General features: G+C 30.9%; 2 protein-coding genes across 2 annotated transcripts; one reads left to right on the forward strand and one right to left on the reverse strand.

The window, feature by feature from the left end:
• The first annotated feature begins 2,029 nt into the window (after positions 1 to 2,029).
• On the forward strand, positions 2,030 to 4,799 carry LOC137837061 (6-phosphogluconate dehydrogenase, decarboxylating 2-like). The gene is made up of 2 exons (XM_068645917.1): positions 2,030 to 2,359; positions 3,111 to 4,799. Exon 2 carries the CDS (start codon positions 3,124 to 3,126, stop codon positions 4,594 to 4,596), a length of 1,473 nt encoding a protein of 490 aa, XP_068502018.1. The 5' UTR covers positions 2,030 to 2,359; positions 3,111 to 3,123; the 3' UTR covers positions 4,597 to 4,799.
• Positions 4,800 to 7,021: 2,222 nt separating this feature from the next.
• Positions 7,022 to 10,629, reverse strand: LOC137837060 (putative calcium-transporting ATPase 13, plasma membrane-type). Its single transcript, XM_068645916.1, has one exon. It carries the CDS (start codon positions 10,278 to 10,280, stop codon positions 7,200 to 7,202), a length of 3,081 nt encoding a protein of 1,026 aa, XP_068502017.1. The 5' UTR covers positions 10,281 to 10,629; the 3' UTR covers positions 7,022 to 7,199.
• Between the last annotated feature and the right edge of the window lie 3,805 nt (positions 10,630 to 14,434).

Below are 14,434 nucleotides of genomic sequence, written 5' to 3' on the forward strand. Positions count from 1 at the left end.
TTCTTGCTTTGTTTAGGGTTTAGTGTTGTGTATAACACAAGGAATAATGTGGAGTTGCAAGTGGTTACTTAGTGCTAGATAATATAGATCTTGCATACAATACATATGTAAACACACCAATAAATATCAACTTTGAAATTCATTCACTTCTCTCTCTCTATCATATTGTGTGTGATTTGTTATTCTTGCACTTGCTAGATAAGGGTGTGGAAATCAAACGAGTCTGTATTTTTTTACAATATTATATTATTTTAATTCACTTTGGTATAAATATATTTTGTTTTAATACTTTTTATATAAAAAGCTCTTATTATTGTTTAGTTTTGACATTTCTAGATATATTTAAATTGTTAGTTATTTTTAGAAATTTTGTTTTTATATTAACATTCTTTTAGAAATAAAAAATAATTAGTCACTATAATTAGAGATTATTTTATAGATCCAAAAATTATTGGTATCTAAAATATAATTTTTATTATTAATAAAATTTTTAAATTAATTTTTAAATTAATATCTAATTAACTAAAATATTTACATGATGATAAGTAACCTAACAACATTAACATACTTGAAAAAAGAAAAAGTAATACATGTTATACCTTACATCCCCTCAATGTAGGGTGTCAATGGTTTGTTACATTTATTTCATAAATGCTTTTTTCAAATGCTTAATCAAGATTTCTATTTGCTTCCACATTGAAATCTTGTCTTGCATGGTTACTGGAGTTCCTCACGCAATATATTTAAATGGATAATTTTGAGTAGAAGGTATATCACAATATATTTAAAAGGATAATTTTGAGTAGAAAGGGTGACAATGCGGGCTGGTCATCCCATATAGGGTCGTTCCGCACTTGGTCTGTCCCGCATAAGAATTGGTCTGCGAGTTTGCGGGCCAGCCCGCATAAGAAATATATTTTTTAAATAAAATTTTTGAATTTTTATTATTTAGATGCATTAGGTAAATGATTTAACAATATTATTTTCACGAGACATGCGTACTAAGATGTTATTAAAATTTTCAAAATGTGAAATATGAGGCTATACATGAAGAAAATATGGAGGTATAGAAAAAAGAATTCTACATTTTAAAGTTATGCGGGTCAACCCGCCCCGTCCCAAACTTGGCCCACAGGCTACGGGTTGTGCAGGGTGGGCCTAAGCGAGCCAGTGGGTTGAAATAAGCAACCCGTCCCGCGTTTTTTTTCAGCGGACCGCGGGCCGGCCTGCACGACCCGCCCCACTTTACCACCCCTAATAGAGATGATGTAGTTGCGTATTTTATTAAGTGAAAAAAATATTTTTATTAAGGATATAAGTTTATAATTAAAATTTTATACTAAAAATAGTTAAAAAAAATATTTCTTTTATATAATTTTATAGATATTTATAAAATATTATTTTTATTTAAAGTAGTAGTTTTTGTAAAATTTAATATGTAAATAAGAGTATACCTGAAAAACCAATGTTGTTTTAAATTTGTAAACCAATTACAATCTTAATATAAAACTAAATCGTTAGAATGACACACTTCGGAACAAAGAGAAATAAAATGTGTAAAAAATATCTTCACAAGTGAAATTTACGAAATGATAAAAAAGGAACGGTAGATTTATTTCTTTCTTTCTTTATAATAGTCTTTTAAAGATTTGTATTTAAGTAAAAGCAGTTATTTGATTTTTATATTATTTAAAATGAGTTACCTATTATACTTCTTTGAGTTTTGTTTAATGGTTGTCATTATATTTAAAGGTATTCACATTTTTATAATATTAAAATAATATAATTTCAATAAAATATGTATAATTTTATAAGAGTGATGAAAAAAAATATGTGATAGCTATTTTTAACTGGTGAAGTTGTATACTGTATTTTATTAAATAGGAAACTTATTTATTAAAAGTAAAATTCTCCAATTAAAAAGTTGTATTTCCTTTATATAATGATAATGATAAATATAACTATTTTTATTTCTTTCCATATTAATTAAAGGGTATAACTAAAAAAATGTTATTTCCAATGAACGATTAAGGAAAACAAGAAAGGGGTGCAACACCACACGTGAGCTTTGACAGTGGAATCAATGGCATTGGATCCTTGGAGCTTCTCCACCTACTCAACTTGTTGGTTGGATAAATTTCACACGTTTACATCAGAATCATTTGTTTTCTTTCCTTTCTCTGAAAAAGTTGGTAGTTGTTGAAGTTGGTGTGCCACACATATGCTTGCAATCTCAACTTGGTCAGTAGTGTACTAGTGTATATAATGAACATTGTTTGTACAGGCTCATTTTATGCATTGAATACTCTCTGGGATACCCAGATCTCAATTTTCTTCAGTTCTTCCATTCAAAAACCAGGTTTGTTTTGACACTATTTGCCTTTTGTTTATGCAGTGCTAACTTCAGTGTAGTTGGATTGGTGCTATGTGTGATCAGTGAACTTGTTTTGTTTGCTCAGACACTCTACTTGCATTTTTGTTTTTATACTTGCGATGATTCTGTTTAAGTTACTGGCTTTGATAATGAGATCGGTTTGTTGGGCAATGGTATCTGTTGTCTAATTTCTTGGTTTCTATGAATGTTAGATTTTACTATGCAGTAAGTAAAAAATGAAACAAATTAATGGAAATGTTGATGAGAAGATGACTCTGTTTGAGTGCAATCTGCATATCGGGTGGTTTTATTTAACATTGTTCTTTCTTTCAAGCCATGGCTCTTGCATGATCTGTGCAATTCTGGAAAACTATACACTTCTTTTGCACTTGTGGTTAATATATCTTGCTTTGGATAATTGAATGATGAACTGGAACTCTGAATCTTATTTTTGAAGTTGGGGTACTCTTGTGTTTTGGGAATCTCATTTTCCATGGAAAAAGTACAGTAATCAACCATAATACCCTTTTTCTTCTGAGTTGTTGAATTTGAAGACTCCTTTTTCCCCTAGTGTGCATTTTAGAAGGTTGTAGATGCCTCGAACCAAGTTCTAATTGTCCTCTTTGATTGTAGTGTACACCTTCTGTTTTTCTTAACAAATTAGAAGTTCATGTCTTGTGCTTATTATTTTACCTTTATACTTTTTATCTGATGTTAAATTTCCAACATTGAACAGGAAATAATTAGTTATGGCTCAACCTACAAACCTCACAAGAATAGGTCTAGCTGGTCTGGCTGTGATGGGCCAAAACCTTGCTCTCAACATTGCTGAAAAGGGTTTTCCCATTTCTGTTTACAACAGGACCACATCCAAGGTTGATGAGACAGTGGAAAGAGCACAAAAAGAAGGAAAACTTCCTGTGTATGGTTACCATGACCCTAAGTCCTTTGTTCAATCGATTCAAAAACCAAGGGTCATAATAATGCTTGTTAAGGCCGGGGCACCAGTGGACCAAACCATCAAGACCCTCTCTGCATACTTGGAAAAGGGTGATTGCATCATTGATGGTGGCAATGAGTGGTATGAGAACACTGAGAGAAGAGAGAAAGCTATGTCTGAATTGGGTCTACTCTACCTTGGAATGGGAGTCTCAGGTGGTGAGGAGGGTGCAAGACATGGTCCCTCTTTGATGCCAGGTGGTTCATTTGAGGCTTATAAATACATAGAAGACATTCTGCTCAAGGTGGCAGCTCAAGTGTCTGACAGTGGTCCATGTGTGACTTACATTGGCCAAGGTGGATCAGGCAATTTTGTGAAAATGATCCACAATGGAATTGAGTATGGTGACATGCAACTCATTGCTGAGGCTTATGATGTGCTGAAGTCAGTTGGGAAGTTGTCAAATGAGGAGCTACAAAGTGTGTTCTCAGAGTGGAACAAAGGGGAACTCATGAGTTTCCTCATTGAGATCACAGCAGACATATTTGGAATCAAGGACGACAAAGCAGAAGGGTATTTGGTTGACAAGGTTCTGGACAAAACTGGCATGAAGGGCACTGGCAAATGGACTGTGCAACAAGCTGCTGAGTTATCAATTGCTGCTCCCACAATAGAGGCTTCTTTGGATGCAAGGTTCCTCAGTGGATTGAAAGAGGAGAGAGTTGAAGCTGCAAAGTTGTTCAAGTCAAGAGGGTTAGATAGCATCTTGAATGACCAACACCAAATTGTTGACAAGAAGAAGCTGGTTGATGATGTTAGGAAGGCTCTCTATGCTGCAAAAATCTGTAGTTATGCACAGGGAATGAATCTGATAAGGGCAAAGAGCAAGGAGAAGGGTTGGGAGTTGAAGTTGGGTGAACTTGCAAGGATTTGGAAGGGAGGTTGCATCATAAGAGCCATATTTTTGGACAGAATCAAGAAAGCATATGATAGAAGTCCTAACCTTGCAAACCTTCTTGTGGATCCAGAATTTGCCAAGGAAATAGTGGATAGACAATCTGCATGGAGGAGAGTGGTGTGTCTAGCTATCAACAATGGTATTAGCACCCCAGGCATGGCTGCTAGTCTTGCTTATTTTGACACATACAGAAGGGAAAGTGTGCCAGCAAATTTGGTTCAAGCTCAGAGAGACTACTTTGGTGCTCATACATATGAGAGGATTGACATGGAGGGATCATTCCACACTGAGTGGTTCAAGATTGCCAAACAGTCAAGGGTTTAGATTAATGCCTTCGAAAACTCATCAATGAATAAATGTAATGTTTTCTGCTCAGGACTGTGTGCTAAGCAAGAGCTTACACAATTGCAATGTGGTGAACTTCAATTTCATTGCTTTGTCCATCTTCACTGCTTCATTTCTGTTTTTTCAACTGTCTTCTGTTTCTTTGCCGATTTTGCATAGTTATTTTGCCTACATATGCTCAATTATTCTTGTTCATGGTGACTTTTTAGTTAATATATGTTCTGAACTTAAATTAAATCCAAGTCCATACATTTAATAGTTTCACTTCATTTAAAAGTCGAAATAAGGAAGAAATTTTATACTCTTATCCTTTTTAATTTTTTAATTTCTTTAAAAGTCGAAATAAGGAAGAATTTTTATACTCTTTTCTTCTTTAATTTTTTAATTTTTTTTAAAGAAGATAAAATCGTGATGAAAGTTTAAATTTTAGAACTGAAAATACCTCACATGATAATTGTATTGAGTCTGATGATATTATCTCACCTTTCTTAAGTCAAAACAATACTATTTGAGAATAATTCCCTTGCACCAAATCAAAGATACACAGATAGTGATTTATAAACACTTTTGTACATTGTTTTGGTTCTGGTTTTGATGGTTCAAAATCTAATGTTGGAGTAATAAGTTTTTTCTTAATTATATTTTTTATCTCTAAATAGCAACATTAACGTTATAAAAAGGGTTTAATAAATTTTTTCTTTAAATATTTTAGTCGTACTTTCTAAAAAAAATAGACTTTTTGGTTCTTGATAATTATTTTTAAGTTTTGGTTCTCATTGTTTCATTTTAATTTTTTTTTCCTTTCAATCCCTGTATAAATTTTTTTTATAGGAACTAATTCAACATAAAAAAAATATTTTAAGAACTAAAATAAAAATATATATATTATGAAGGTAAAAGGAAAAACATTAGTTTGAGGTCTCATAAGAAAAGAGCAAATTGTGTGGACCTTATCTATGCTTTAAAATTTTTCCTTTTAATCCCCTATAAATTCCGACTATATATTGCGTGAATAAGAAATTTTGGTCCAATTTATAAACTTTTTAAAAAAAAATAAAATACATGAATAAAATTGATTTGAATTTTTAGATATAGTAATTTAATGTATAAATTTAAAAACGTATATGTGTTTTAATATAACAATATTATTTTTTTAAAATTATTTTATTTTTAAAAATAGACCTATGAACCTTCATGTTTGTCTGTTTTAATCTTATTTGGATTACTAGTTAAATGGGTAAAACTAAAACTGACTTACTTCAATTTAATCTATTATTTTTTAGTCTTAATATAACTAGTTTTTAAATTATTAAAATTAATCTATTGTTATATGTTATTAAAGTTTCCATTTTTATCACTTTTTTTTTCATTGTGATTTCTTTATTTCATTTTTATCATTTCTTTTTTTTTTTAGTTAACGCTATTTTTATCATTTCTGGTCAGTTTGTGTTCAAACTATCTGATGTTTTAATTTAGATCATTTCTTCCAACACCATATCAATTCTAATATACATCCTGTTATTTTTAAAAATTTTCAAAATTACACTTATTTCGGATTTAAAAGTCCAGAATAGTAAATATAATTTAAAAAAAAATACATTTTGAATAAAAAGATCATAACACAAAATTAAAAATCAGATAAAAATTTCCATAATTTAAAAATTATTTTTCAAATATCTAAATCCAGAAGATTTTAGATAAAAGGTTTCAAAACAATTTTTATTTACATTTTTTTTAAGATTATTTTCGTAATTTTAAAAGGATATTTTTATCATTTTCAATACCAAGTTGGGTGCAAGAGCATTTGTCTTTTATTTATCATTTTGTATTAGAGTTTTGAAATCCATTGTTCTATGTTATTAAAGTTTCCATTTTTATCACTTTTTCCATTTGTATTTTCATTTCTTCATCTCATTTTTATCATTTCGTTTTCTAGTTTGTTAATGTTATTTTTATCATTTCTGTTCAGAATTTGTGTTCTGTGATGTTTTCATTTTATCACTTTGTATTCCAATTTCGAAATTCATTGTTCTATGTTATTAAAGTTTCCATTTTTATCACTTTTTCCATTTGTATGGTGATATCTTCATCTCATTTTTATCATTTCGTTTTTATTAATGTTATTTCTATCATTTTATTCAGTTTGTGTTATGACATTATGATGTTTTTATTATTAGCATTAATTTATTTATTATGAGTATTAATTTTTTAATTATTAATGATAATTTATTATAAAATTAATACTAATAATTTTATTTTATATTGTATATATTAAAGTGAAAATATTAATTTAATAATAATAGTAATAATATTAATATTATTAATAAGTTATTACGTTTCCTAGGAATATGATATTGTAAACAGCATAGTGAATTTGACTACAGTTAATAGAATTCTCTAACACTTTTATATTAATAAAGTAATTCTCTATGTTATATTGAATTATTCAAATATGTAATTACAATACATATGATAAAAGAATTTAAAGAATGTGTAATAAAGTGTCTACATGGTAAAAAAAAAAAAAGGAATTATACAAATAGAATGATAACACAAGAGAACCACCCTACATGGTTATGTCTTCATTTCTTGATTCTGAAAAAATTGAGCAATGGTTTATCTGGGACAGGTATCAACTTCACAACCCAACCAATTGGCCATGAAACTGCAGCTAGACCAATGCAGAGAGTCCATTGCCCCCAATTTAGCCTCTCTGTATCAGCAAATTTCTTGAGAAACTCAACCATAACAACTTGAAGGATTATTGTTATGCCAATAATGCCTAAGAACAACTTGCTCCTGTGTATGCCTTTGAATACATTCCTCTTCTCCATCTTCCTTGCATTGAACTCATTGAACACTTGGCAGAGAACAAATGTGTTGAAAATCAATGTGTCATTTACCCCTGATGTCACACCAAAGATGGACTCACCTTTGAATTGAAGAGTCAGCAAAACTGCTATCTGGTACAAAGCTTGAGCCAATAGATTCCTCCACATGACATTGGTGATGAGAGGTTTTGTTCTACCCACTGGTGGTTTGTCCATCAATTCATTGGTAGGTTTTTCTGTTGCAAGAGCCAAAGCACCTAATGTGTCCATGATCAAGTTCACCCATAACAATTGTACTGCTGTGAGTGGCACTTCCCCAGCTGACACTGCTGCCACAAAGTTGATAGCAAGTGCTGCAACATTCACTGTCAATTGAAACTGAATGAACTTCTGGATGTTGTTGTAAACACACCTTCCCCACCTTAAGACAGTGACCACAGATTCAAAATTGTCATCCAATATAACAATGTCTGAGCTCTCTTTGGCCACTTCAGTCCCTTGAATTCCCATAGAGAGTCCAATGTCAGCTTCTTTCAGTGCTGGTGCATCGTTTGTGCCATCCCCAGTGACAGCAACTACATGACCTTTTTGCTTCAGGCATTGAACCATTAGAAGTTTGTCAAAAGGAGAAGATCTAGCCATCACGCAGATATTGTCCACCTTCTCCAACCTCTCTTCAGGTGTGTAGTTGCGAAATTCCTCTCCTTCAATCACTGCTCCAACTGTGTCCTGATTTGGCCTGAGTATGCCACATTCACTTGCTATAGCTTTTGCAGTGAAAACATTGTCTCCTGTGATCATTTTTACATTCACACCAGCATTTTGACAAGCTTCCACAGCCTTCTTCACCCCTGGACGACATGGATCCTTAATCCCAACAAGTCCTAACAATGTTAAACCGCTGTCTTTCACTTTCATCATTGTGTCTTCATCTCCAAGCTCTTCCTCGGCTACTTCTACATGGGCAAAAGCAATGCAACGAAGACTACTAGCTGCCATACCTTGAATGATGTGTTCAAACTTCAACATTTTATCATTGTCAAGATCTTTCACAATGCCAGAAGCATCATAGTATCTTGAGCACATCTTTAGTACCATCTCTGCTGCTCCTTTCCAGTGAGCACTAACCGTGTTGTCTGCCTTCCTTCTCAACAAAACTCCACTTTTTTTCTTCTTTGAGTCGAAGGTCTCCACTTGAATGATGGAACAGCCTTTTGTCAAGTCCTCCGTCTCCATGTTCAACTCCAAAACTGCCCAAGATAGGATAGCTTTTTCTGTGGGACTACCTGAAAACTCAAATTCAGAACCTGATTTATTGGACTTGTGCACACTGCCAGTTGTGTTTAGAGCCACCCCTTCTTGGATAAGTTGAAGAACAAATGGAGCAACCTTTGAGTTAGCATTTTTAGTTTCCGCCACAGGTTCTAGACCAAGCCAGAATTTGGTCACTTTCATCTGATTGAGTGTGAGAGTGCCAGTCTTATCTGTACAAATTGTTGTGGCAGAACCCATTGTCTCACATGCTGAGAGCTTTCTCACCATTGCATGGTCAGCCATCATTTTCTTCATTGAATAAGCCAGAGTGAGAGTCACAGCCAATGGAAGACCCTCAGGGATTGCAACAACAACAATGGTAACTGCATCAGCAATAATTCCCACAACAGCATTCATTATATCATCAAACTTGGTCTTGCTTCCATTGAACTCTCTGACCCCATTGTCATCCTTTGTGTTCCCTGTGAAGTACCTAACCAACAAAACAACAAGGACAAGAAAAGCCACAGCCAAACCAACCTTTCCAATGGACGATGTGAGCTTGTTTAGCCTCTCTTGCAAAGGAGTTTGCTCATCAATATCTCGGCTTATTGAACTCATCATTTGGCCCCATGTTGTGCTCATACCAACTGAGGTAACAAGCATCTTCGCATACCCTTCAGCCACCTTGGTGCCTGAGAATAAAAAAGGACGGTGCTGCCTACTAATCTCAACATGATCACTCTCTCCTGTCATGCTTGATTCATCCACTCTAAGTGAATGCCCTTCTATGAACAACCCATCTGCTGGCACTTGATCCCCAATCTTCAAGCAAATGACATCACCGACCACTATCTCAAAGATTGACACATGTTGTCGCCTCCCACTTCTCACCACCTCAATTTGTATGTCATTGCTCACCTGAGACAGCTTGTCAAACTGTCTGTTCTGTCTGAAGTTGCTCACAGCTGACAAGGAAATCACAATGAACACTGCAACAAAGATGCTTCCACCATCGTACCAACCTTCTTTGATTCCATGCTCCTTGATTCCAAAGCCAAGGGAAAGAGCAGCACAAGCCAAAAGGATGAGAATAGTGACATCCTTAAAGGCTTCCACCACAAAGTGGAAGAACCCTTTGGAAGGTGGCTTTGGGTAAGTGTTGGAACCAAACACTTGTGTTCTACGTGTGATGTCTTCACCATCATCATCACCACCTCTGATACCATACTCAAGATGGGTTTCAAGGGCTGTTGCCACCCCTTCAACTCCACCAATTTCATCAAGGTTCTTAAGGTCTTTTTCTTTGACAATGTCAGTGAGGGCTGTTTGGCCAATACCAAAGGAATGGTTAGGAATCAAATCAACCGTGACGAAAGATGGTGGTGGTGTTGGTGTAGGTGAGACTTTTGCTTTGATTCTGTGTGTTTTGTTGCGAGTGGAGAGTGACATGATAGCTCGGGAGCAATAGATGGCCATGAATGCAGAGTGCCATCTTTTATGCGATGCACTAACAGTGCTGGATGCATTGAGAAGCATCTCAACGCGGTTAATGTTTGTAAGAAAGGGCAATGACATGGTTTCAAGAACAAGGTGACAAACTTATTCAATATAAGAATAAGAGAAGAACAAACACAAAGTGTTATATGGAGAAGACAATGAATGGAAAGAACGAAGGTATTTGTAACACAATATATATGTATAGGATCAACAAAAGAAAGCACAGTTATAATCTCTACCTCGTACGTGAAACTGATGTATCCAAAGATGTTGGAATAACTACGCTTTGATATATGAGATTGTTACATATCTATCTATCTATGCATATATATATCTTAGATATCTAACGCGTTGAGTATGCAGAGAGATTTCTTACTTACACAAGAAAATACAGCATTTCATTATGAACTAAAGATGTTTCTCATGATGTTTCGGCTCTTTTATATCAATTTGGTTTATTTAAGGTAGAAGATGATGTTACGAGGAAGGTGTATCCCAAAACTACACTTTAATAAAATAATAATATATATATATATATATATAAAAAAATAATCTTTAGAATATAATGAAAATATTAATATAATTAGTTGTTTGTTTCTTCATTATAGGTTGTTAAAGTAAAGGTTCTTAATTTTAACGTAGTTAAGTTATTCTTGGAAACAAACGAAGCAAAGTTCTCTTTTTTTTGTCGACTTCTGCGTTCTTTCTCACGATAGTCAATATTTTGTTCAAACTTCTCGTGTACACGTTAAAGTTGTTCTCTTTGGTTCAACAACAAAAAAACAGACTTTATGAGAGGAAGTGATACTTTGACACCTGTTTTATTTTTATAAAAGTTTGATATTTTAACATTACTTTAAGATAAAATATATTTATTTGAAATTATTAAAAGATAAAAATATTTTTTTAATTTAAAATTTTAATATATATTATTAATTATTAAAGTTGATTGTTAGGTGAAAATACTTTTTAAGAATGCCAAAGTATTTTCTTTTACTAATAACTATAAATATTATTTTTTGATTTCAAAAATTTTATTTATATTTATTTTAATTAGTTTAATATAATACTTTATTATCAAAAAGAATTGGAAAGTAAATGTAAGTTGAAAAATGTTTCAAATGATAATTTCCGTATGACCAGGCACATGACCTCATCCATAAATAGTTATATTTTATAAAAAAGGCATATCAATATGTAAGTACTCATTTCCTTTTTTGTCTCTTGTTCTCATAATTTTATGAGTTTTTGAGTGTTTAATTAGTTCTAAATAAAAATTCAATATTACAATTTAGAGGATTAAAATTCTATAATTAATTATGTGATAAGAAACTTATTTGGTGATGGGGATCTTCTTTATTATAAATATCATAAAACTATAATATATAACTTTTAAAGAAACCTTTTTTTATATTATAAACAAGCTTTTTGACCTTGGGATGGGTATGGATGCAATCTGGATAATCTCCATACCTCAGGTGATCATTCTGTTCAAGTTAACTTGTAATCAATAGAAAAGAAAAACATAAAAGATATTTATAATAACAACTATTCCTTTTTCAATTTCTTACTTTAAAAAATTATATTTATAACTTATTGACAATCTTACCTTAGAGATTAGGATATTTTATTTTGTATAAATAAGTGCAAACCTCACCTTTATAAGCTGATTTTATGAAATTGAGTTAGATTTAAAGTTCACTTAATTCTTAACATGATATGAGAGTCATTTAAAACTATCCTAATGAGAGTTTTGTTAGGTCTATTATATCACCCGTTATTAGGTCGTTATTGAATCACCCATAACATATATTTTCACACACAAGTTGGTAGCCTCGGCGTGAGGAAAGTGTGTTGGAGATCCTACTTTTTATGAGTTTAAGTTAAGTTTAAAGTCCACTTCTTAATCCTTATCTATTCTTAATATTAAAAAATTTCATAATTATAAATATCCAATATTTAGATTGAGATTTTAATTTTTCCTATTTTTCTAATTACATATTTTTCTTTTCAATCTTTTAGAACACAATTCCAATATTCCTACGTTTCCTCTAGATTTACATTTTTAAGCTACAAAGGTGGAGCCAATTTTTAATTGAGTGGAATCATAGTAGTTTATGCGCAATATTTCGTTGAAAGAATATTAAGAATCTTTACATGTGAACTGAGAAAAATGGAAAAGTAATATTCTGTATGAATTGAATTTACACACAATGATGTAGAAGGATCAAAGTGTAAACTTAGGAACATTTTACTATCATTTTTACCGTTGTGCTATTGTAATTTAAACATGTTATTGTCTGTAAAAAATAGATTTTTTTCTTAATAATTTTTGCTTTATTTCTAAAAATTATATTTTGTTCGTGGAAATTTAACTCTGTGAAATGAGAAATTACTCTCTAATTAATTAAATCATCATATTTATATCCCAACCAATATAGATAATAACATATTGGTCAGGAGATTTTAAAATTTGAAAATTATTCCACATTTAAGAGTTTTAAATGTTAAAACTATACCAAGAATCATAAAAATATATCACAATTTTCCATGTGTCAATAAAATATAGTTTACATTATTTTTTCGATTTCTGAAATAAATATTACACGTTTTTCGAGGAACGTGTCAAATTAATAAAATTAATGTAAAATAAAAAAAGAAATCAGAAACCAAACAAACATGTAAATCATTAAAAAGAATAAAATGCTACAATAATATTTCGAAACGAAAACATATTTAAATTGATAAATAATATACTTATGGGTTTTTGTAAATGTTGATTTATTTTGTTCAAGCAATTGGGTGGAACATATTTTTTCATGAATGAATCAATTACTTCTATAGGAGAAGTTTTGGATAAGGTTTAATAAATAGCAAATTTTACTTTATGTTGGGAAATTCAAATATATATTCAGTCAATTACATTGATTTTGTTACTAAAAAATTAAGATTTTGTGTTTTGATGTGACTATAAAGTAACTGTTTTTATGTTTTATACATAAAAACATCAGTTAATTTGAAGAGGTGGAATTTAATAAAATGGATAAAATTTAAATTTTTTATAAAATAAGTAAAAATTTTCTATAATGTTTTGTTCTTGAAGTTTGTATAAACAATAGCTTTCAAGAAAGTGATTATTCTCTTAGGTTTAAAAAAACGTTGAAACTTGTTTCCATCACGTTATCACTTCACTTTCAAATCTTTGACTTTTTCAACGCCAAACAACAAATAAATTAGTTAGTAGCACGTGGCAATGCCATATAGAGTTTCATTTAATTTGAATTTAGTGAAATAAAATTAATTTCAAATTAATTAACTAGTGGCCACGTCATTTACGCGTTACGTAGCAATTTCAGTCAAATGTTGTGGATAACATTTCAACGTTACACGGAAAATACATGTAGGACAACACATATGTTCAGACATAATTATCTGTGTCCACAATAAATAAATAAATAATAAATAACAATATAATGATAAAGAGAAGCTAACACATTTAATTTAATGATATTATACTTAGGTTTTTAACCCAACCCGTAAAAAATTAACAGGAAATTGAACAAGAAATTTATAACAGATTAAGTCTTTTTTTTTAGATCTGAATGGTTCTGTTCAGCTTAAATTTTGGCATTTAGAAATACACCAATTAAACAGACATTAATTTTAAATATTATTATATTATTTATTATTTTAATTATATAATAAAATATGCGAGTGTGCAGAAAAATATAACTTAGCTTATCTCTATAAATTTATTATTGATAGAGAAATAATGGAATATGTTTAACATTTAAAATATCATAAATAAAACTAAATAAAGCAGACTAAAAATTAACCATTGATTTCTTGATAAAAAATAATTATTAAATACTATACACAATTTTTAAGATTACAAATAAATGAGAATAAAATTAGTGTCATATAGAAAAGGTAAAACTAAATGCATACACTAATAAAAAAAAAATATAATAATACTGTGAAATTGATTTAATGTGAATCGCAAAATTTATTTAATTTAGTTCTGATTTTTTTAAGTTGAAACTTAAACCATATACACTTTTATATTTTGTTCAGATACATTTCTAATAAAAAAAAATTAAATCAGAGTGGAAATCCTAATTTTTCTTATAAGAAAAGCATTTTTTAAGATCACGATTTTTTTAATGTAAAGGAACTAAAATGTTAAGATGTGGAGAAATTGAGAAACTAAAATAAGAGATCACAAATTAAAA

The sequence above is a fragment of the Phaseolus vulgaris genome, chromosome 4, assembly GCF_000499845.2.
Source record: "Phaseolus vulgaris cultivar G19833 chromosome 4, P. vulgaris v2.0, whole genome shotgun sequence".
NCBI classification, from domain to species: Eukaryota; Viridiplantae; Streptophyta; class Magnoliopsida; order Fabales; family Fabaceae; genus Phaseolus; species Phaseolus vulgaris.